This window comes from Sceloporus undulatus, chromosome 7 (genome assembly GCF_019175285.1).
Source record: "Sceloporus undulatus isolate JIND9_A2432 ecotype Alabama chromosome 7, SceUnd_v1.1, whole genome shotgun sequence".
Taxonomy (NCBI): domain Eukaryota; kingdom Metazoa; phylum Chordata; class Lepidosauria; order Squamata; family Phrynosomatidae; genus Sceloporus; species Sceloporus undulatus.
The window spans coordinates 43,360,684-43,385,380 of NC_056528.1; the positions used below are offsets into that span (position 1 = coordinate 43,360,684).

General features: G+C 41.5%; 1 protein-coding gene across 5 annotated transcripts in view; it reads left to right on the forward strand.

The window, feature by feature from the left end:
• Window positions 1–24,697, forward strand: part of MID2 (midline 2) — a 195,834-nt gene that overhangs the window by 115,034 nt on the left and 56,103 nt on the right. For 4 of the 5 annotated variants that reach the window (XR_006105011.1, XM_042479154.1, XM_042479153.1 and 1 more), the window contains exon 3: window positions 13,039–13,134. The exons of the other annotated variant lie outside the window; for it this stretch is intronic. Coding sequence is in view for 3 of the 4 variants with exons in the window: in XM_042479154.1 (XP_042335088.1) it covers window positions 13,039–13,134 (96 nt within the window). In the remaining variant the exon portion in view is untranslated. The remainder of the gene's footprint in view (window positions 1–13,038; window positions 13,135–24,697) is intronic. 5 annotated transcript variants of the gene reach the window in all.

Genomic DNA, 24,697 nt, shown 5'->3' on the forward strand with positions numbered 1-24,697 from the left:
CATTTGGCTTTCTTCCAAGTAGCTTAGGAATCTTGACTGGGGGGGGGGGAAACATAAGCCCATATGAAGTTGGCCCCTCCTTCTGTGACGCTCAGATGGAGTCAGGATCAATATGTCATTTTCTCCACTGCTAATTTGGATGAGTGGATGGAGAGTGTGGGAAGAAATAGCCCAAGTGCAGTATTACAATGAAAAGCGGGCTAGGTTGGGGAAAGAAGGTGGAAGGAGGATGGTGTTGTGATGCAGGGAGGAGATAAATTGTGCTTTGCACTTTGGGAGTTTCTCCATCTGTTTTCCCCAGCCCATCTGCTTTTGTTGGCATCATTTGGTGCTGTGTGTTTAATTAGCCAAATGCCCCAGTGGGGGACTGTATTATGATGCTGCAACTTGAACAGCAATGAGACTTTGCTCTTTGCAAAGAAGGTGTAGTGTTTAGGGCAGGCTGCTGATTTCATATTCAGTATTTATGTAGCACCTTTCCAAACCAGCCAGTGTCATTTAGTGGTTAGAAAATTGGACAGGGATTTGCAAAATCCAGATTCTACACACACACACCCCAGCCAAGAAAGTCACTGAAAGACCACTCTTTCTCAACCCAGTGTACCTGACAGTGTTGCTGTGAAAATAAAATAGCAAGGAGCCAAGCCACATATGCTGATTTGTATAAATGTAACTATTAAATAAAATGCCTTGTAACCTCCAGACTTGTTGCATTGACATTCCCAACATTGTCACCTAGTATGAACAACATCCGTGCCGGCTGAGGATGATGTGAGTTGTGGACACAACATATCTGAAGGGTACCAGGTTGAAGAACTTTTTGTTACAAGACACCTTAATACAAGACTTCTTATAATAGCCCAGTAACCACTTCATACATAAGCTTGTAACACAGGCTGGTGGTGTGGAGGCTGAGGGCTGAAATAAGAAACCAATGGCTATTTGTTGCATTTAACAACGTTGGGATTGCATCTTGAAACTTTTCTTGCTCCTAATCATGGTCTTCTTCTTCTTTTAATTAAAATTTTATTAATACATTTTAAAACAAAACATGACAACAAACAGTACACCAAAACAACAATAAATACAGGCAATAGCCCAGATAAGGCCCTGAAAATTATAGATAAAAGGTGTATTCAGGGATCCTGAAAGTCATCTTTCCATAAAAATGTAGCTAAAATTGGGGGATGTCTAGAGACTAAATATTGCTGGATGTATTCAATAAATGGGTGCCAAATCTTAAGAAAGGTCAATCCAGAATGTAAGCCTCTCGCACTGTTGTTATTATCTGCCATTTTCTCCATTAACCATAAGTCCCAGAGTCTAGTCTACCATCATGGTCATTGTCTTCTAAGCCATTAGTGCCACTTCTAGCTTTGTGCTCTCTGTGACCCTCTTTAGAGGCTCACTTCTCTAAAGTACAGCCTAGAGGGAGAAGGAGAATCTCAAGAATCTCTAGATCAAGGGGCACAGTTTAGATGGTTTGGCCTATAACTCCCATCAGCGCTGTCCAGCATGCCCAGCAGGAAAGGTTTGTGGGAGTTGTAGTCCAAAACATCTGGAGACTTGGAGGTTTCCTATTTCTGCCCCAGATGCTTGTTATTTCACATTTATAAAGACAGGGGCAAGTGGCGATGGCAGAACAAAGAGTTCACTGCTGCTTTTTCCTGCTAGATGGCGATGGATTTCAGGGCCAGTTCTGCCATTAGGGAAATTGAAGCAGTCACCTTCAGAATGCAGGTGGTAGGAAGGTATTGAAATAAAGGTCTGTGTGTTGTGTGACATGCTTTTCATTCCCTAAGCTAGTCTGCTGCCAGTGGGTGCTTTCACATCACCAGAAAAATCACACTGAAAATCTGTTGGCTTTTGTCTGTGGAATGGGATGCGGTGCTATCTTGTTCTTTGCCTAACCAAGAAAATGTCTTGGTCCAGCTTTGGTGGATTAGATGAGTCAGTGATCAAATAGAGGGAAGAACCATCATCTAATGTGTTCTGTCTCTGGGATTCCGAGAGAGGATGGTCAGACAAGCAAGCAAGCCTCTTGGGGAATGTTTTTCAGCTCAAGAACCAAATTTAATGTTATCAATGGCTACATTCCAGTGGTACAAGGGGAGTTGGACTGGATGGCCCTTGTGGTCTCTTCTAACTCTGTATTCTATGATTGGATAACCATCAGGCAGAACTATCTAGAACAAATGAATAAGATGAAAGAGCCAGTATGAGCTAATTAGCCAATACCCAATGAGTCTTTGTATGACATTGCAGATCTGCTGAGTGCTTTGGCTTGTCAGCACTGCCTTTAAAATCAATTTCAGTCTAGTGACATTTTATTGACATGACAAGGTACACAAGAAAAGGTAGGTCTGTTCAATATGTGAATGGGAGACCACTGGGAAACTCCATGTTCAATGCCTGGACTTCAGTTATGAGAGTAAAGTGAGAATATATGCGCAATCAATACGTGAAAAGGTAGAATTGAGAAAAAGAGTGCCTAATACTGAACTTTCAATAGTGAGGAGGCAGCAGGATATTTAATAAACTATATAGCTCTTTCTTTCCCTGTAACTATCAAGAAGGAGAATAAATGATACAGCATGAGAAAACAATCTATCTTGGCATTAATTTGTCTACCTCTCATAGAATTTAATTGGCACACAACTTGGCTTTCTTTATTGCAACCTTTTTTCTCGTGTGTGTGTGTGTGTGTGTGTGTGGAGTGTTCTGCTTTTCTACAGCACACAAAGCATTTGTTTTCTCCCTTACACTCCTTTTTCATTTTGTGTATAGACAATCCCAAATGGGCACACAATGACACACAAAGGTTTCCCATCTCTATATTATGAGCCAAAGATTTATTTGGTGTTCCTTCTGCAAAACAATTGGTCTTGCTTTCTGTAGCATCCTTTGGCCGTGCCACTGCATTTATTAAAGACAGAAATTCTCCAGAATGGCTTGGCTGACAACCCTCTCAGAGCCCTTTTCCGCATTAGTCCGGCACTCCTCTTTAACCTCCATCAGTTTAGTTACTGGCAGGTTGATAATGTTGGTCCTTTCTGTTGGTCCCTTACTTTAAAACCGTGATGTGACTCACATCGGCTCCAATCTCCTATTCTAGGTTGCTGTGATGTGGTAAATGTGTGATTAGCACCCAGCAAGCTCTGTGCTCTTTTATAAGTGGCAGATCTTGGGATGCATTCTCCAGGTAGCTTCTAGGTGAGCAGGTTGTTAGAAGTCACTCTTTGAGGGAATTATAGATATTATGTCACATAGTTTAGAGCTCCACTCCAGGAGAAAACATACCTACAGAACTAATTTAGACATAATGCCACCAGAGCACATGAAAAAGCTTTTGTGCTCACTTGTTCACTTCACAAGCCACAAGCCCCCTTTCTGTTTGTCCCATGTGTGGATGTTGGATTACATGGACCTGATCTTGGGCCTGATCCAGTATGGTTTTTTTTTTTTTTTTTTTTTTGCATTCTTATGTTCCCTGGCTTGTCCTTTTCCTGTCAGGCCAGAATTGGGAAATGTAGATTGATACTGGTTTGCACACTATACATCCTTGCTTTAGACAAGTCAGCAATACTATTTGTTTGTTTGTTTGTTTGTTTGTTTATGGTATTTATACCCCGCCCTTCAGCCCTAATACTAAGTTTGTATACATTTTATGGTACATTTCTCCTAACCTACATATTTTTGCAAGCAGTTTTACTGCTGTGAGTGATGGGACATAGGGTGCATCTTGCCAACCCCTGCTGTTAATATGTTGCACCCAAATTGTTAGAACAGTGGTGGAAAACCTGTGGCAGATCTTATTAGACTATAGCTCCCATCATCTCTGATCATTGGTCATGTTGCTTGGGCCTATGGTCTTTGGAGTCCAACAAAACGTAGAAGCCACAGGTTCCTTACTACTGCTTTAGGAGTATGAAGGTAATATCCAACAGGTTGGATTTAGCCTGTAAACTGGTTGCTGTCCATTCTGCTGAATTTCCTCATAATAATATTGCCTCTCTGTACATATGCTATAGCTCTTTTCTTTTTAAAACCTTGAGTGTAGTTTCAAGGATTTCAATGTATTTTTCTCATCTCTTTGTCTCCCCTGAGCATGCAAAGAAGTCTTTCACTGCTTTCATTCCTGAATGCTCAAAAACCCTCCGGCAGACTCCCACGCCCTGCCCAAAATAATGAGATTTCAGAAACAGATATCAGGGTGGTGTTTTTTTTTATTTGCCTTCAGGCATCCTGAAACTGTGTGTTTGAGCTTTTATCTGCAATCAAGAGAACTGGGATCCTTTTTAAGAACTAAAGGTTGATTTCCACCATTACGGAACCTAGAACTAACTTCCTTTCTTCTTAAAGGAGCACCTGGAAAGAATGCAGGAAGCATTAAAAGAATAATAATAATAATAATAATAATAATAATAATAATAATAGGTTTTATTTATATACCGCCCAATCACTGGGAATCCGAGCGGTTTACAAGAGAGGGGATAAGGGAAGGTTTTTTTTTTAATTACGATGCAAACTGACCAGATATCTGTCTTCCCGGTAACTGGGTGGATTAGAATATAATTATCTTTTGGATTTTGCATCTTTCCTCAGTGTGTACATTGGCTCAAAAATTGTACTGTAACGGATTTCAATATGATATAGACATGTCTATATTGTCTGTATTTAAGACCATATGATTTAACCGTCCCCAGTATCTGGCAGCTCAGAAAGCACGATATATACCACTTAGGAATTTAAGATCTGCAGGCAAAGGATTATTGTTAGTTCAACCAATGCGTATGACTATGAAGGCTGTGAGCCTTTCAGGATCTGGCTTCACATTTGTGGAACAGTCTTTCTTTACATGTCCGGCTGGTGGAGGGTCTTCCCTGTTTTGTAAAGGGTTGAAGACCTTCTTCTTTGATTAATGGGATTAAGCTGCTGAATCACTATATATCACTCTCAGAGTGGTGTAGAGGGTATGGCAGCGAGGTAGGTGGCAGCAGGGCAATAGTGATGTGAATAGGGTGGGCACCAACATTTCTCCCACATTAGACAGTGGGGAAGCTGTGGCGCTACTGTCTTTAACAATATTTCAACACAAGCCAACCAGTTAAATTTCATTCAGGACAGAAGGAAATGAAGCATGTACTGTATTTTCTGGTGTATAAGACTACTTTTTAAACCAGGAAAATCTTCTCAAAAGTCGGGGGTCGTCTTATACACCGGGGGTTGTCTTATAGGGTGGGTGCTGAAACTTCCGAGCTGGACTGGAGAATCTGCGGTTGCCGCATATGGTGGGGGGAACTCAAAATGGCCACAGCCGCATCCCCTCTGTATGTGGCAACCATATGAAATCAGGAAGGGAGGCACTGTACAAGTATGGTAGAATAAAATCTTGGAGATGGGGAAGGCTGAACAGGCAGGGAGAGCTGACCAATCCAAGCAGGCTTTGCATACAACAAGTTTTCCTGCTAAGTACCTGCATGTCATAAGCATTTGAATTAAAATTACCATATTGAAATCAAATCTGATTTTTTTAAATTTTTATTTGGTGTGCATTGGAAGAGGGGTAGTCTTATCCGGCAAGTATATCCCAAACAATATATTTTAAATGGAAAAGTTGGGGGTCGCCTTATACGCCCAGTCGTCTTATACGCCGGAAAATACGGTACTTAATTTTGATAGCCCACTTCCAGGGATATAAATCTTCAGAACATCATTCTTACGGGTAAGGACAAATCATTTTACCATTTCCCCCCTCACTGTGAGAAAGTTGTTGAAAACTACACAGTTTTCAAAGACGGCAGTTCAGGAATTATCCTGTGCAAAAAAAGGGCATCTTTTCCTGCAGTAAATAGCTTAAAACAATTTTCATGCATAAGAACACAATATTATGTTTCTTTCACAGAAGACTATTTGCACTTTTCTATAGGGAAAACATGTTTTCTGCAGAAAATGTTTTCTGTGCAGCAGATAATGTTTTCTGTATAAGAAACTTCTTTTCTGTACAGAAAATGCTGCTCTGTGCAGAAAATGACATTTTCTATGGGGAAAAACATGATTATTATTTTATTTATTTTTTGCACCAATTGAAGTCCATATTGTTTCCCATTCACAGATCACTTTATCAGAATGTTCTAATCCTGAAGAAGGCTTTTTAAAAAAACCATTCCCCAAATATTTTCAAATATTCTTTCCCTAATGACTACTAAAGTAGGTGACTTTGGAAGAAGCCGCCACAGCCGCTGACTCTTGTGCCTGTATGGCATCTCCCAGACTGGAGACTATATTCTTCTGAATACTATTTGTGGGAGCCCTAAGCAGGAAAGGATTGCTGAATTCTTCTCTTTCTTGCAGGCATCCCAGAGGCATCTGGTTAGCCACCATGGGAAACAAGATGCTAGGTAACCCTTTGGTCTGATTCTGCAGGGATATTCCTATGTTTTTAAAGCATTTGCTGTACCACTGAGTTCCAGACACTCACTGTACATGTGAGAGAAAATCAGTAGTTTTCTTACTTCTGCAGCACTTGTGGAAATTCGCTTTTTCGAATAGCAAATGCAGAATAGCCCTGCTCTCCTTTGCCCAGAGTTGTGATTGGTGGCAATGTGATTCAATAAAGGCTGGAACATCATTGCTTGGTCTGAGGGCAAGGAAACCTATTCCTTTCAGAGCATCACCATGAATGTTAAAGGGAAATTTGTTTTTCATTTCATCCCCCTTGCTTGCCCCCAAAACAACAAACTCTGGGTTTCATTTAAATTGCTGTTGGTTCCCTGAGAATTGATGTTCAGCATGAAACAGTCTGCTTTACAAACAGAAACATGCATTAAATCATTCGAGAAGAAAAGCAGGTTCCTTGCAGACTCATCTTGCAAAAAAAAAAGTGTGTGTGTGTGTGTGTGTGTGTGTGTGTGTGTGGTGTCGTGCCTCTTGGAGAACACTCCCTGCTAATTTTGCTTCATTAGCTGCATTAGAACATTAAAGAGGATCTGCTTCCATCTCAAAGCTGAAACTTTTGAGCTGCCAAGCTGGCGATGAGAGAGATAATTAGCAAGTGAAATGTTCAGTGTTTTTAGTCAAATTATGCTCTTAATAGCATTGAGCTGTAAGAAAACATGATAGCAAAGGATTGTAACCAGCTGGCTTAAAAAAAGAAAAAGATCAATATTGGTTTGTTTATAATTAAATATTCTGTTTGGTAAAAACAGCAAACGTTCCACGTTCCTGTGCACACACCACGCGCTTTAAACCATTCCCCCCAACCTGACGTTTTCTAGGTATGCTGAACTAGGACTCTCATCATTGTTAAACATTGTCAAATAATGATGAACTCTTTATAGTACTTGTATTAAAACAGAAACAAAGAACAGAGAGAGGCATGCTAGTTAGAAAAACTACAACTGTCTTCCAGAAGTGCAGCTTTGAAGTACAGGGACTACTTATGACATTCTACAGAAGGAGAAAGTCTGAAAATGCAGGCAGCTCTCTTGATCCACAGCAGTGTACCAGTTCAAGCAGTTTTACCAGGAGCAGCTAATATATGAAGCTCATAGATTTTAGCTGCTCTTTCAAAATCAAGCCTCCCCAAATGCTTGGTATTACAGCTGGAAAAACATGAATAATTTATTCTTGCAGGAAATCCATTCCCTCCATCCTCAAGCCTTGCAGCTAAACTCAGAGAGGACAAATAATGGTGAACACCTACTTCAGTAGAAGGCTCATATGTTGTTGCCATCTTTATTAAGCAAAACATCCATGCGCATTGGCTCCAATGTATCTCTGTCCAAAATATTCCAGCGACGAATGCTTTGGTTTGCGGATGACTAGGACATCCAAGAATGACAGTGTTCCTTCCTTTTCTTTTTCCATCGTGTATTGGATGTTTGGGCGGATGTTTTTCAGGTGGTTCAAAAACACGGTCAGATGTTTTAGTTGTATATTCCTGTATGGCAGAAGGTTGGACTAAATGGCCTTTGTGGCCCCTTCCAACTTAAGAGTCTATGATTCTGTGCCCAAAATTTGCTTTGAAGCACAGATTGCATTTGTACTCTCATTTGAATTTTTCAACTTTTTTTTATGTGTATTTTCATTGACTACATCAGTTTGTGGGTGGCTAACAACAAAAGTACAACTGTTACATACAAACCACAAAACCATACAATCATACAATCTAAATACAGTCTAAAACAGCCACAGCGGATTATGACAATAGCCACAGCACAAATGCCTGCAGCTCCTAAAACTCATACCTAAATGATTTCCAGGGCATTGAAATATATTGAGCTTGGGGATGTTTCTATGTCAAGGAGTTATATTTGTTTCTTACCACATTAACTGCCATGGCCATTGTAAGGAATCCCTAGATTTGTAGAGAATGAGGTAGTTAAAATTCTCTGCAAGAGAATTACAATTCCCCAGGTACTGAATGAAGTCACTTTAATTCTTTAGTACAGACAGACACTCGGAGTCTCAGACCTGCTGCTGAAAGGAATGGACTAGCATTGTGTATCAGAGAATTCTACCTTCAGCAAACTACAAAGCTCAGGATTTGTTAGGATGATGCCATGGCAGACAATTAAGTAGCATGAAATTAATATAACCTTGTAATTTTCCCAAGATACATTTGGGATGGCCAATAAAAATAAAAAGGGCTTCCAAAGGGCAAAAGCAAAGATGCCAGACAAGCTTCTCTGGGGTGGTCCTTTCATAACTGGATACCACAAAGCTGGCATGCCTTTGCATGTGTAGAGAGGATATATTTGGAAATTCAGAAAGCAGTCTTCTCCCAGGTTAGAACATAGGGAAGAAATAAGGAGCTTCAGGGCCGAGGGAAGAAGGCCAGATGTGCTGCATCATCTTCTGAGGTGCGGCAGCACATGGGTATGCAACCAGTTGTTACTTGGATCTCAGATTGAGTGTTTTATTGAAATAAAATTGAACTCCATATCCAATATGCTTCTGTGTATGAAATGCTTGGGCTCATGATTAAAACCGTTTAAAACAACTTTCTATCGATGTCTTTGTAATTAACATAATGTAAATTAAAACAAGGACGCCAATTGATTCATTGTAGCTTGACATTTCCTCAGTTGTATTCTGCTTTATCAGATACATCTGGACTGGACTAACTTCAGACTTCTGGGATCTTATTTAGTTGTTTGCTTATTTTGGTAGAACCTCAGGTCATACCTCTGCCTCTGAGCATACAACTCAGACCAACAATTGTTTTTAATATCTCAAGTGAATGTAGAGTCATTTCATTCAAAAATCCACACCCTGCATTTTTCCTAATTTCTCCAGGTTGAGGTTGCGTCTTGCTGGTTACATTAAACAGTTGGGAAATAGAAACCTTTATAGAGCAACTGCAAAGATCTGTAGCTAGATCCCAATCCATCTTTTGCTATATTGTATGATGACTACTTGTGAAGGTGGTGTGTTGTCTTAGATCTGTCTGGGTTACTTCCTCCTCCACAGTTAGATGAGGGTTTTTTGGGGGGGGGCAGTTAGTATCTTTTAACCTTTGAAAACCCGGTGGGGGAAATGTACATTTCTCAGCTTTGCTGTGGCTCTCAGAAGTTTGGTCTACAGCTCCTACAATCCCCTACCATTAGCTATGTTGGCTGGGTTTTCTGAGTGCTGAAGTCCAAAACATCCAGAGCACTAATGGTTTCCCAGACTTGGCTTAAAGTGTATCTGTATCACAGTTACAACAGATTGATAACACTTTTAATAATCATGGTTCAGTTCTGCAGAATCCTGTGATTTGGAATTTGTTGAGGTACTTACGATTTTCTGCTATAGAGCTCTAGTGCTGAAGTTCAGTAGAGTAGAATAGAGCTCTCTAGCAGCGAATTCTAAGAACGTTGCCAGACTACAAATCACAGGATTTCATGCTATGGAGCCATTGTCAAGTTGTGGTATCAAAGAGCTCTGTATTAGTGGAGGACAAACTAGGTTAACAAGATGAAAGCTAAAGGCTGGATTGCCTTGGCATAGAATTTACTCATTTTCTTTCTAAGCGCACTGTGTATATATCCCTGAATAGATATACTAGGAATGCATTTCTGTAGCTGTGGGGCAAAACAGGAATAAAACTCATCATCTGAATATTTAGCCGTGCAACAAAGCATGAATACTAAGCAATTTCTGCAGCAACAAATGGGAGACAATTATTTTTAGTAGCAATAGAATTGCACATAATCCCTTATTTAAACATGGGAAGAACAGTCAGATTTACTAATGAACTTCCAAGTTCCTGTGTCGGCTTTCAGTCTTTCTGATCTTAATATGTGATAGAGGATGTTTAAGACCTCTGAAATTGGTCTCTCCCTTCCTCAGTTTTATACGATTCCTTTTTAATTTATGTTTTTTGTTCACTTAAATAGATACTGTTGTGGCCTGCCCAGTGCATGAAAGACTGTAGGCTATATTTCAGAGGAAGGAACTGGAAAAACCACCCCGAGTATTCCTTGCCTAAGAAAACCCTATGAAACTCAAGGGGTCGCAATAAGTCAACAAGCCTGAAGGCAGATAGGTGTGCACACACACATAGGTTTGTCACAGCTCTGGCCTCTTCTGTTCTTTTGGCTTTCTGGTCCACATGCTCCTGGCACCCAAGAAAGTTAAAGATAGAAAAAGTGTAGGAAAGGGCAATTGACATGATCATGGAGTTGGATACATCCCCCAAGAGGAAAAAATATATAATGTTTAGGGCTGCTTAGCTCTAACAAAAAGGTAAGAAGGGACAGATGATAGCAATGTATGGATTTATATGTTGTGGAAAAAGTACGGAGAGAGAAGCTTTTCTCTCGCTTTCAGAATATTAGAACGAGACGGTTATCACCCAGTGAAGGCAGATTACAAACAAAGAAAAGGATGTACCTCTCCACACACTGCAGAGTTATACTGAGGAATTTTTTGTTCCAGCAAGATGTAGAGAATATCTGCCAAACTGGGCAGCTTTAAAACGGGATTGGGCAAATTCACGGTTATCACACAGAGTGGCTGTATATTCTTTCCCTTCAGTCCCAGGGAGAGTATGCCTCCAAATAACAGCTGCTGAAAAGCAGAAGCAGGAGGATGGTGATGCAGTTATAGCCTCCCTATGGGCTTCTGATGGGCCACTGGAAACAGAATACAGTGGGAACATTGGTATCCACTGTGGGTTGGTTCCAGGACCCCCTGTGGATACCCAAATCCATGGATGCTCAAGTATACAGTGGGTCTTTATCCTTTGGGGTTTGGTTTCAGGATCCCCTGTGGATAACAAAATCTGTGGATGCTTAAGTCCCATTACATATAATGGCATAGCAAAATGGTGTCCCTGCTATAAAATGGCAAAAATCAAGGTTTGTTATTTGGAATTTATACTTTTTTTGAAAATTTTCAAGCTATAGATGCTTGAATCCGTGGATTAAAAAAAATCCATGGATAAGGAAGGCCAATTGTACAATGTGGTAGTGAAATGGTGTCCCTTATATAAAATGGCAAAATCAAGGTTTGCTTTTGGGGGGGGATCGGAATATTTTCAAGCCGTGGATCGTTGAATCTGTCGATGCAGAATCTGTGGATACAGAGGGCCAACTATACTGGTCTAGATAGACTCTGGTCTAATTCAGCGTGGTTCTTCTTATGTTATGAAATTTGAGAAGTTGTTAGTATAAAGGGCTCTGGTAGGCTCCCTGCTACCTCAGTGGACCTACCTATTGTAAGGCACAACAAAGAAATAGCAGCCATACTGAAATGGAACATTGTGGAGAAATTAAAATGTCTGTTTTCAGATCCTCACTGAGTGTTGCAACTGAAATGTCCCACCATGTCCCAGAGTGGCATTGTATCAGGGGCACTGTAAGATGCTGGAACGGCAGCTCTCAGCCTGAACTGCTTAGTGAAAAAGTCATTTGCAGGGGAACATAGGACTGGGCATCACTGGTGAGCTCTGTTGGGGGGCACTGGAATCCTAACTGCTTGTGAATGCCACACATAGTCTTTCTTACCCACCCTATTTGCAAACAGTAACAACAACACATAGCTCTTCCTGTCTTCAAGTCGTGGAGTCCCAAGGGCCAACCCATCTTTCTCCTCCTTCATGTTTCTCAACTCCATTTCTTTTGTTCTGTTTTTCCTCTGGCTCTAAGCTTCCTCCTTTCATTCTTTTCTTTTTTCTCAGGTGTCTGCCTCTTTCCTTTATCCTCCCCTTAGATGCATTTATTGTTCTGTATACTGTATTTAAAAGCATGTTTACACCACCTTTCAATCCAGGACCTACTACAGGCAGTAGGCCAAGTGATCTCTAGCTTCTTGGTCAAACACATATTTTATCTCCACAAGGTGTGAAGCCTGCTTCCCAACATCTCTGGTTAAAAGATGATACCAGAGCTGGGCAAGTTTCTGTGTGAGATCTTGAAGACTTACTGGCAACCAGAACAAAGGCTGAATTAGATGGATCAATGGCTTGACTCTGTAATAGCATTATGCTGTCGTGTAGAGCATTTGCCATCCCTCACCTAATGTTCCTTTCCTAATCTCTGACCTCTGTATTGCTTGGTTTTCCCTTTCCTAGACTCCTCAGTAGTTTTTTGTTGTTTTTTAGTACTCAACTGTGTGAATTTTGGTTTTCTAGTAGGGAATGTGACCCTTCACTCACATCATAGAAGTGAGGAAATTTAAAATTCATTTTCTCAGTGCCATTCTCCTCACAGGTTAACACATTGTTAAATTTTCCATTATGTCAAAGAAGATCAGAGGATGGAGCTTGTGGGAGATGTGCTTTTAATTGTATGTGTATTTGGGGGGGGGGAATTATTGTGCAAATGTATGGCTTCTGTTCTTTGGTTCTTTAGGATGCAAACCAACCCATTCATTCTGCCGAGCCTAGCAGTGCACTTCCCAGGTTGTTGCTTTGACCTGCTGAAGTTTTCTTACCCAGCTTTGGATTGGCTGGGACTCTGTGGTTGGTTTTTCCCATCTCGTGGCTTATTGATGTTTATTCTTTGTTTTTGTTTTCCTTTGTCTCCCCTCTCCTTCCTGTGCTGGCAGCAAACTCTGGAGATGAACCTCACGAACCTGGTTAAGCGCAATAGTGAGCTAGAAAACCAGATGGCCAAACTGATACAGATCTGCCAGCAGGTGGAGGTATGTGTTGGCTATTTATCCATGGTGTTGGTGGTGGCGGTGAGGGCATGTTGATGTTTGGTGTCAGGTATGGGGTGAGATGGAAGCAGAACAAAACAACATAGTAGTCCCGTTGCCAAACACCCTGCTGTGCAATGCAAGAATCTGAAGCAACGTCCTTTCAAGATAGGCCTCCTAGACTGTTCCTTCGTGTTCATCATGTTCTGAATCACTTGCTTCAACATTCTCAGTTGTATCGTTCCAAACTGGACTTGGACACAAGGGACAGGAGGATCACATGTTTGAATAGTTTTAAGAGAAGAAAGTCCCAGAATATAGAAAGCCACCATGTCAGGGAGAGATGTCCTTCCATGCTCACATCCTCTCTATAATGTTTGAGCTTTTCTTCAAGCAGAGGTAGGCTGATGTAGAGGAGCAATGAAATATTTCAGAATTGGGGAACCTTCACCCTTCCAAATCTTTTGGACTGAAACTGCCACCATTCTTTGCTCTTGGCTGTGCTGGCTGGGCCTTCTGGGAATTGAAGTCAAAGCTTCTAAGAGGGCTAGATGGTCCTCACCACTAATATGTGACTCCTGTGTTTGCATTCTGAATAGTGTCTCAGATTCATTATTTACAAATGGGTAATATATTAAATGTATTATATTTATATTCCATGTTTCCTTAAGGCAACATACATGGTTTCCCCCCTCCATCTCCTACATTAAAACCTATATCCTCACAACAACACGGTTGGGTGGCTTAAGGCAAGATATAGCAACTTGCCTAAGTTTTCAGCTCTTCAGTAGAATTATAGTTCCTCCTCTTTCCAGCCATATTCTTTTCCCTTGCCCCTTTCTCTTATATCTGTGACCAGGCTCCCTTTTTCTCCACCAACTATGCCCTTTTGCAATCCCTGCTCTGCTGTTTCCAGGAACAGCTCCCCAGTGTCTCTTTTTTAGTCTTTCTCCTTTCTTCTCATGCCACCAATTGCCCAGATGCCTTGTTCTCAAGCTAGGAGAGGAAAAATGTGACTTCCAAATGGTTTGGACTATGCGTCTCACAATCCTTCACTGTTCACTGTATGAGCTTCAGTCGAAGGAAGGTGCAGGTTAAAAATATCTGGAAGACCACAGTTGCCTACTCCTGTTAAACACAGAATGAATCTTGGCCTACAGTTGTCTGGAAAAAGTTTGCAGTCTTCACCCTTTCCGAATATTTCTCATACTTCTTCTAGTTTCATATTGACTTTATACGGTTCTGTAATACGGACGTGCCTCAATTAACAAAGCCTGAGACAGAGAAGTTCCTTTTTACAAGTCTTTTTATGAGAGCCCAGTCTAATCTCCCTTTTTCTTCTCTTCTATCTAGCTGGAAGTTTTGTATAGTATTGGCACTGCAAAGATGGTAAAGGAGGGCTGGAGAAAGAAGGACTTTCAGTGTGGGGTTGCAGGAGTGTGCTGCAGTAAACAATGCAATGAAGCTTAAGCTTGGGAAGAATGGGATTCTGCTGTAGGTGCTCCTACTGTAGCTGCGTGGGCAAAAAACAACAGGATTTTTGGTTGGTTTAAATCAAATGATTTTTTAAAATGTGAATGAATAACCCACTCCTTTTAAAAATCAATTATTCTTTTTAAAAAGGACTGGCTATTATTACTATTTTCCAACCCACTTCCTAGCACAACGATGTCTTTTTTTTAATTTGCTCATTGTTAGACCAGTATCCAGTGTCAGTTGCTTCTTTTTAATCGCTTTATTTTATAGTGCAAGAAATGCCATTCAGAAATAAATCCTTCAATTAGCATAAGCTCACATTTATATAAGCTAATGGTCATAACATCTGAATTTTGCTTTTTAATTTTCTGATTTAGTGCTATATTGGTGTAGTCCTACACATTAATGCAAAACAAACAAACAAACACAAAAAACCAACAACAATGTTTAACCCCCCCCCCCCAAAAAAAAAACCTGGTTTAAACCAAAAAGGGGTGGTAGTGGTGTTTTTTAAAAACTGCCCCCCTCCCAACCTTGCTAACTTGGTGGTTTCATTTCACATGCATATAATTTCTGAATTAAAAAGTTTGATGAAACATGTTGAGCTGCTCTTCTGTTTTGCAGTGTAGGAACTTATCCCTATTCTTTCTATGTTTTCTTCCTCTGGTACTGAAGTTTTTCTTAAACAAGTAACGCTCAGGAACACATGTATTTCATTAAATGAGGTACAGTTGTACTGCCATACCATACTAGAAATACTGTGTGCAGGTTTGGTCATCGCACCTCAAAGGGGATACTGTATAGCCAGAAAAGGTGTTGAAAAGGGCAACCAAAATTACCTGGAGGCTGGAGCAGCTTTCTTCCGAAGAGAGGTAACTTTCAACATCTGGAGTTTGTTAGCTTAAAAAACAAAAGGGGGCTGAGTAGGATAGAGCGGCCATATGATAGAAGAATCCAATGTTATATGTGATATGGAGAAAATAGATTGAGAAACATTTTTCTCCATTTATCATAACAGAATTCAGGATCATTCAATAAAGTTGAAGGGTGGGAGATTCCAGTTAGAGGAAAAAGTAGTTTACACAGCACAGTTAAGTACTGTATGGCGTTGGCTGTCAGAAGATATAATGATGACCATCAGCCTGGAGAGCTTTAAAACAATTGGATAGATTCATAGAGGTTGGGACTATCAGGGATTATCTGATAAGAGAGCTATATATCATCTCCACTATCAAGGACAATATGCTACTAAATTCTAAAGCTGGAGAATGTTTTTGTGCATCTTTCCTGTCCGTGGGTTTTCTGGAAGCATCTGGTTGAACTGAAAAGGAATGGTGGACTACAGAAGTGTTTGGTCTGATCTGATCCATCAGGGCTCTTCTCAGGACTTTATATTCATACCAGCCTTGCTTTTCCTTGACACATGCTTCTCTCTTGCCAATGGATTATCCTTGACCTGCCAAATGTTTTGGACTTTACATCTCATAGTTCCATACACATGGCTATTCTTATATGGGAGTTGACATCCAAAACACCTAGAAGGCATGCACTGTGTCTTCTGTTTTGTTCTTTTTCAGTCAGTAGTTGGCTTGTGCATTTGAGCAAACCTTGGTGAGTCAAATGCTACAGATATTCCGGTCATCCCCAGGGCTACAGCTCCCACTTGCTGAAAGGTTATTTAATGGTATGAGGTTCTTGTGCATCTGAAGTGAAGTTGATGACTTTGAGGAACAGGGGTTTCTCAGATGTGCCACTAAACAGGACCCTCATTATTGAGCTTTCTCCCTCAGGAAGCCTAGTAGACTCTTAAACGTGACATTTCAAAACCTGATTGAACGCTTTGTTTTAACAGAAGGTCATGCAGATTGGCTTGCTAATTATTATTTTTTAAAACCCTTTACTGTTTAATTTTATTGTGTTTATTAAATGTATTCTTTAACTTGTAAACATGTATTTTTACAAAGAAATAAGTCCCTCTGTTTAGCATGGATTTTGTTGTTGTTGCTGTTGTGCCATGACACCCACTGGGTGACCTTCGGTGAGTCACACATAGGGTCACCTTAGGGTTGCACTACTTGGAATCTACTTGAAGGCACAAAACAACAACATAATGAAATAGAAAACGTTTTGACCAGGTACTGCAAAAGTATTAAGTTCAGTACTCGGTAGACAGATGTGCAGTGGAAGCTTGTTTTATTTCCCCTTTTCTTCCATCTACTTTTGGTATTCTTTATGGTGTTAATGAGTTTTTGTATTATTTGTAATCTTCCCCACAAACCTGTTTTTGGGGGGTGGGGGGTGAAAGAAAGGACAGCAGTGTAAAATACAATTCATTTGCCCTCCCACTGAAGAAAAAGTACTCTTTTCTGTCCAAGCAGCTACTGAAAGTCATTTTTGCCTTGGAAGCCACTCACTTTTCCTTTGGTTTCCCATGTGTGCCTTCTCTTTCCTCTCCCATCTTCTTTTTGCCTACCCACTGCCCTCTTATTATACCCAGTGGCCAACGGATTAATATTTCTACGTGCCTATTAGTGGTATGATCTGTGACTCCATCCGCTTCTGAAGGCAAGAAAGCACTTTGCGGCTTTCTTCTTCCAGAGGCAAAACAATTAATTGTGCATTAGCTTGCTGCTTTGTTTACTGAGACAAAGCAAGGGGAGAAGCCATTGCAATTAGTTTCTTCTTAATTGGCTATTGATTTTCAGTTACTAAATTAAGAAGCAGTTCCTCGAACAAACTATCGCATCTTCTTCTTCTTTTAATCATGAAAAGTAGTACACAGATCTATAGGAATGACATCCAAGTTAATGACTGGTTATTTAATGTAAAAGGTTCAGAGTTTCCAATTGCCACAGCTGACTGCCTCGCGCAAGGAACTCTGCCCTCATCACCACCATCCTTTCCTCAGGAAGGTTTACTCCTTTTATTTTAGCTAAACTAATTTAAACTATTCACAGTGCAGGTATCAGACATTCAAAGCCCAGAAGCCAGTGTAACAGGAGGGGTCCCACTGGATGGCTTTTCGCTAAGAGCCTGTATGGTGAACTGACATTGGAGTGCTGGATTCAAATATACCAGCTTTGAGAAAGGAAAATCAGTGGGCAAGGGAAAGTTCAAATATCTTCCTCCCCATTCTTTCCAATTGGTCTTCTTCAAATCCTGTGTTTCCCTCGCAGTACCTACCTCTGATTCATATCTGTAAACACACAAAGCAATGTAGGCATTACAGTACAGATAAAATTCAGCAAGCTCTGCTGGTCTATAATAAAAATTCCAGCATCCATACTTTGGTCGGGGCCAACCAAAATCACATAAAACTATGGGCATGCTTTCAAATGACCCCCTCTTTTCATCAGGCAAGCTAATACAAAAAGAGCCATGGTGGGTGGAGAATATAGAGCACAACAAGGTAACCATATCACATATCAATAATTCGAAACAATACCAAATAATTTAAAACCATGACAACTAAAAACAAATAGTGCACACCCATACCCATTATAAAGACCTTTCCACATAGGCCCTTGGTCACCAAATGCTGATTCAAATAAAAAAGTCTTTACTTGTTGGCAGTGGAGAACATTTTTAAAAGTTACAAAAATATCATTAAAACGGCCAAAAATGGCCAAGTCACCCCCAAGTTCCTCTAAAACAAGACACAGAGAAATTGTGGTATGTGGGCTAAATGTGGTCTCCAAAGCCCCCCTGAATATCTCAGTTTTTAATTTTTTTTTCATGCCAGTTCTGGGAGGGGATGAAAATCTTCCAGAAACAGTTACCAGAAATAATGCAACAAGTTTTTGGGCAATGAATAGCGAGCAATAACATTATTTTAATGTGCTGCTTCCAAGTCATAGTTAGGCCAGCTATCTCCAACATGGCACAATCCAATTGTGTTAGATTACAGTTCCTATCATCTTCAACCAGTCCAGCTGTTGAGGGTGCTGGGTATTGTAGTTGATTTTGTGTACCTCTTAAGTCTTTTCTGACTTATCAAGAACCTAAGGTGACCCTTTCATGGGGTTTTCTTGGCAAGATTAATTCAATGTGCCTGAATTGCCCAAGGTCACTGGGGGTTTCCATGGCTGAGCAGGGATTTGAACCCTCGTCTCCTGTAATCCTAGTCCCTACACTCAAACCACTTTACCCCACTGGCTTTTTTTTTTTTTTTAAGTATACTGGGTTGGAGAAACTTGGATTAGGTTTTACTAGGCATTATGCTGGTTTCAGGTTACAGCTGGGACTATTGGAAAACAGCAAACACCTAATATTCCAGCTCAATAATGTCTCACCAGCCCACCAAACCTTTTCCGCTGCCTCTCTTATTATGCCGTTCCCTTTTCCTCCCAAAGTCTCCAAGTCTGTGCCAACCTGTCCTTTGGGAATGGATCTGATCTTTGTTTGAAGCAATTTCATTTTCAAACTTTGCTCATTGTAGAAGATCAATTTCCTTCCTCCCTTTAGGCCACCCACTCCGCCTGCTTTTCAGACATGCAATGGTCAAAACTCTCATCCTGAGCCCCTTGGGTGGGCTGTAAAGCTAAATAAATGGAATCATTGTAAGCAGCAGGCTGGAGCAAGAGGAAGAAACACTGGGTTTAAATCTCACAAAGGAATTTATTGGTCATGAGAGGCTACAGACTTGGTGGATGCGTATATATCATTGATTTATAAAATATATGGAGTGAGTCCAGTGGTCCTTGAAAATGTTCAGCCAGTTATTCCAGTTTAACAAACCACATATTTCTTTTAACTCTTTCTGTGTTCATGGAGGGTTGTTTCATTGCTTCATTCAGCAGCTCTGGTCACAGCAGCCAGTCAGGTACCACTCCCTAATACCTGTCAGTGGACATTTGTATTCCATGCTTGGGGTTGCATATGTTCCCTCTTACCCAGGAGTTCAAGGCAGCAAGTACGGAGTTGTTGTCCCATTATCTCTATGCAGGCCTTCCTTGGACATATTTTTTGCCATTTGTTGTTGTATGCCTTCAAGTCGTTTCCAATTTATGGTGACCACAAGGCCTTCCTTGGAAATATTTTTGTTGTTTCTGATTTATGGTGACCCCATAAATAGGGGTTTCATCTTGAATTAAAGGTGCAGTTTATTGTGAAGGGCCTTGGACACAATGTTTTTTTTTGGAGGCTGGGGAATATTGGTTCAGAGGTTTGCCATTGTCTTTTCCTGAGGCTGAAAGGGTGCAACTTGCCCAAGGTCACCCTATGGGTTTACATGGCCAAGCCAGGATTCCAACCCTGGTCTCCAGAGTCATAGTCTAAAGCTCAAACAACACCACATTGACCCCCCCCCCGGTAAATATATAGTCATAGATTTGACCATGCCAACCACTACCATGTCAGGATGCACAGGGAAGCCATTGAAATCCACAAACATCTGGATAATTTCAACCGGAAAGAGGAAACCCTTAAAGTGAACAAAATTTGGCTACCAGTCCTGAGGAATAGCAAAATAAGGACTCAGCAAATACAAATGAGAAACAATTCAGAGTCAGGGGCTTTCCCAGCAGATAATGATCACCAATTAGCAGACATTAATCCTCTTTTGCATTAGCCTCCCAGCCTGAGGCCTGCCATCAGCACAGAACAATACACATGCAAATCACTCCTGCATTCCCAGGCTCACACAGTATATATACACCCAACTTTTTCCAGGCAAAGCATTCTCTGAAGATGCCAGCCACAGATGCTGGCGAAATGTCAGGAAGAAAAAAAAATTTCTAGAACATGGCCACATAGCCCGAAAAACCCACAAAAAAACATGGATGCCGGCTATGAAAGCCTTCGACTTCACATAGATTTGAAGGTCCAACCCCTGGCATACAGCAAGATACCACTAAAGTCCTCCTGAGACATGGCCACCTAACCTCTCTTTAAAGACCTTCAAAGAAGCAGAGGAGTGCTTTGGCAGATCAGCAATGAGAGTCTGACTGATGGTGAGTCTCCTGGAGGAAGGAGGCAGAGTTTGCCCCCTCTTGTGTTATACCACCTAGGTTGAGTACCTTATCCTATCTAATGGAAGAAACTACCCTGAGGGCAGCCTTCAGGCTTACAGGTTTTCCTCTGCCTTTTTATTGGAACCCAAACTGGAGCCAACTATGAAGTGTATGTATTTCATAGGGGTATATGACACATAGCCAGCAACAAAACGGTGGGGCCAAACACTATCACATGCCCTGAACTCCATGTACAAATCTATCTTTTGAGCTACAACAGAGTGATCCCTTTCAGACATTTCAGAACTCCTATAAGTCCCAGCCATTGTGACCTATGATCAAGGATTATAGGAATTGTACCCTTGGGTCAGGGTTCTAACAGAGTAATTTAAGGACAATGTGATGGGGGAAGTCTTGTTGCCCTTGCTATTGTGGAACATTTTCACATCTATAGTAACTTGTCCAGCTGTCTTCTGGTAGCTCCTGAGCTACCTTCCAACTATCTCAGCATTAGACAACAGTAGCTTGGAGACAGATGGTTAAAACCACTATTACTTTCCTTGATCTAGACACTGTACTTCTATTGATGCAGCCTAGAATTGCATTGACCTTTTTAGCTGCCACATCACACTGTTGACTCATGACTGGTGATGTCAAAATTCCTAGCCAAAATATCCAGTAGCTTTTTTCTCTAAGTCCCAGTGTAGCAGAAAGCCATGTTTGACCAACGGAGCTCTCTCTCTCTCTCTTTCTCTTTCTCTTATGATGCTCACCAGGCACCTGCTTTGGGGCAACTTTGAAAAGAGAAATTGAAGAAGGGCCGAGGAATCCCCATTAAAGGCCCTATATGAGATCATCCTACTTGTTCAACTTGTATGCAGAAAACGTATGCAGAAAACGTATGCTATCACACTATTTGTTGAATCTGGACACAGGAAATGGAGGAGTGAAGATAGGAGGAAGGAATAGCAATAGTCTTAACATATGTGGATGACACCATGCTACTAGCAGAAAACATCATAGACTTGAAACAACAATTAAGGAAAGTCAAGGAAGAAAGTGCAAAGGCAGGCTTACTGCTGAACAGAAAGAAAACAAAAATAATGAGCATGAAGGATCTACACAAGTTCAACTTAGATAATGAGGAAATCGAAAAGTTAAAGAGTTCCCATGCCTTAGGTCAAACATTGATCAGAACAGAGCCTGCAGCCAAGAAATCAGAAGACTAGGAAGAGGGAGGGCAGCTATGGAAGCACTGGAGCAGATCCTAAGGAGTAAAGATATACAACTAAGCACAAAAATTAGAATCGTACAAGCCATTGTATTCCCCATCACCCTGTATGGATGTGAAACCTGGACAACTAAGAAAGCTGATGGTAAGAAAGTCAATGCATTTGAGATACGGTGCTGGAGAAGAGTGGTGAGGATACCATGGACAGCCAAAAAGACATACAAATGGGTCCTTGAACAAATCATGCCTGAACTCGCCCTGGAAGCCAAGATGACCAAATTAAAGCTGTCGTACTTTAGCCAGAGCTAAGGAACTCTCCAAAACAAGTAACAGAGCTGAGGAAGCTTTTGTTGCTCAGTCCAAACCGCAAAGCAAAATCCTTATAGGTCTAAATGTCTGAGTGGGCCCAGTAGCTATCCTGAATGGGCAGGAATAATCTAGAGTTCAAGAATATTTCATTGCTCATGAACAGGGGTGCGGAATGCTTTACCATCCAGATATTTTTGAACTACATCTCCCTATGTACTATGCTATCTGAGGTTTCTGGGATTGAAATATGAACCATCTGGAGAGCCAAATGCTCCCGGCTCCTGTGCACTAGTTTGCAACTCCTCACCATCAGATGACCTCACATAGAATTGCGGGGTTCTCGCTGTTCAGACACATGCTAGGTGGCCTCGGGCAAAAGAACTGCAGTTTGCCGAAGGCTTGTCCAAGTGTTAGTGCTCTTGTCCCTGAAACTGCCTGCTTCCTCCAGTCTCAGTTGTTGCCATCTCATGCCATGTCACCTCATACTTGGCTGCTTTCAGAAATGCCTGCAAGGTTAATCTTCCTCCTGCTGCGGCATCATCTTCCTGCCGTTCAAGAGTCCTGGACCACGAAAGGCCATTGGAAGCCGCATTGTGTTTCCGCTCAGCTGGCAACATGATCAAAAGCAAAGCAGATGAAAAGGAGCCGCAAAGCCTTTTCCCTCCTTAGCCTTGCTGAGAGAGAGGGCAGCCGGCCGAAAGAAGAACGGTTTCCCTCTCTCACCACGTGCAGCTTTTGCCTCGGCTTCTAAGCTTCTGAAGTCAGTTATCCTCAGGAGCTGATGCTAACCTTGGTTTTTCTGTGTCACTGGTGGCAGACGGACAAAAGGAAAAGCTGGAAGCTAGGCTTCATTTGAGCTTAATTCATCAAGAGTTGAAGATCTTTTTAAAAACCATGATGGCTTCCAGGCTGAAACTGAAAGGGGAAATGTTAATCCTCCACATGCACTACAGTTACCCATGTGGCTAGTAGAAGCTTTTGCCCCCATGCTCCCCTATTTCTGGTCACCACGTTCCCCTATTGACCTCTTCTCATACCACACTGTACATAATCCTTAGTGGTGTTTTTTGTACTAATTTTACTCATAAATCGTAATTCCCATGTATCATGGGATACATGTTTGGGGAGCAATGGTGTCACCCCCCCTTAGAATGTCACCTGGTGTGGTCCGCACCCCCCTAGTGATGTCCCTGGGTGGGAGGAGTATTGCTACATGGTGAGGCAGAGAGAGGAGGAGAAGGGGAGAGAGAATGGATGTGTGGGAGAGATTGAGAGGATATATTAAGGGGCAGGTAGACAAGAACAGCCAGTGTGGTGGAGTGGTTTGAATGTTGGACTTTGACTCTGGAAACCAAGATTGAATTCCTGGCTCAGCCATGGAAACCCACTCAGTGGCCTTGGGCAAGTCTCACTCTCTGTGTCAGAGGGAGGCTAAGGCAAATCTTCTCTGAACAAATGTTGCCATGAAAACTTTTTGATAGATGAAAATGACTTGAAGATGCACAGCAACAACAGAGAGAAAACAAAGAGTGTGCCTGTGTCTGTTTGTGTCTATGTCTATGAGAAGGCTCCATCTTCACTCCTCCCACCAGTGGCATTCAGCCCCCAGAATTTTCACAGAAGGGAATGCAACCTTTAAAAAGGAAAAACATTTCCCACCTAGAATCTAAAGCGGGGAGGGGGAGCTCCAACCCAAGGATCCCCTCCCCATCCTGAAACCCACACCTTTTAGGCTACCCTAAAGGAAATCCCCACTTTCTCTCCAGTCATTGATTAGAGGAGGCAGTTTGTGTAGTGGTTTCAGTGTTGAACTATGACTCTGGGTTTGAATCCCTGCTTGGCCATGGAAACCCACTGCGTGATCTTGAGCAAGTCATACAGTCTCAGCCTCAGAGGAAGGCAGTTGCAAACCTCCTTGCAATGAAAACATTATGATAGGTTGGACAAGGTTGGAAACAACTTGAAGGGATGCAACAACAACCAGGGTGACTGGTGACAGTATGGGAAGGAAGACAGAGTCACGCTTTTGGCCCGGGCACTGCATGTCAGACCTTTGCTCTTCCTCCCCTTTCCTTGCATGTGGAAGAGAAGCAAAGATGCCACATAGAAGTGCCGTGTAGAAAAGCTCCTCCCCGGGCTTCAACCAGGGAACCTATTACGTCATGAAGTGTAGCTACACCCCTAAAGTCATCCAACCTACCAAGATATGTAAGCGGAGGAAACTGATGCCTACTTATCCAGTGTTGGGTTCCTACCCTGATCAAAAGGATCACCTTGCCTAACACAAACCTGCCTGAATGGTGAGAATCTCTACAGAAGCATGATTTCTTGTACAGCAATGCATTCCAGCTTCAGAGCTGGCCTGGATGGTAACCAGAAAAATGAACCTTACCTATTGCTGTGTGATCTTTTGAACTCACTCCCTTAAGAGAGTTTTTAAATAAATTTTTATGAAAGCAGTATACAAAATCTTCAGGGTGTACAAGAATTCTGCTTTTTTTCTTCTTCTTTTTTTGGTCCACTATGTGATAGCTGTTCTGTTATTGTTTCAATTATAAATTCTGGGCTGTCCAGGAAATACTTAAACATGAATCACTTT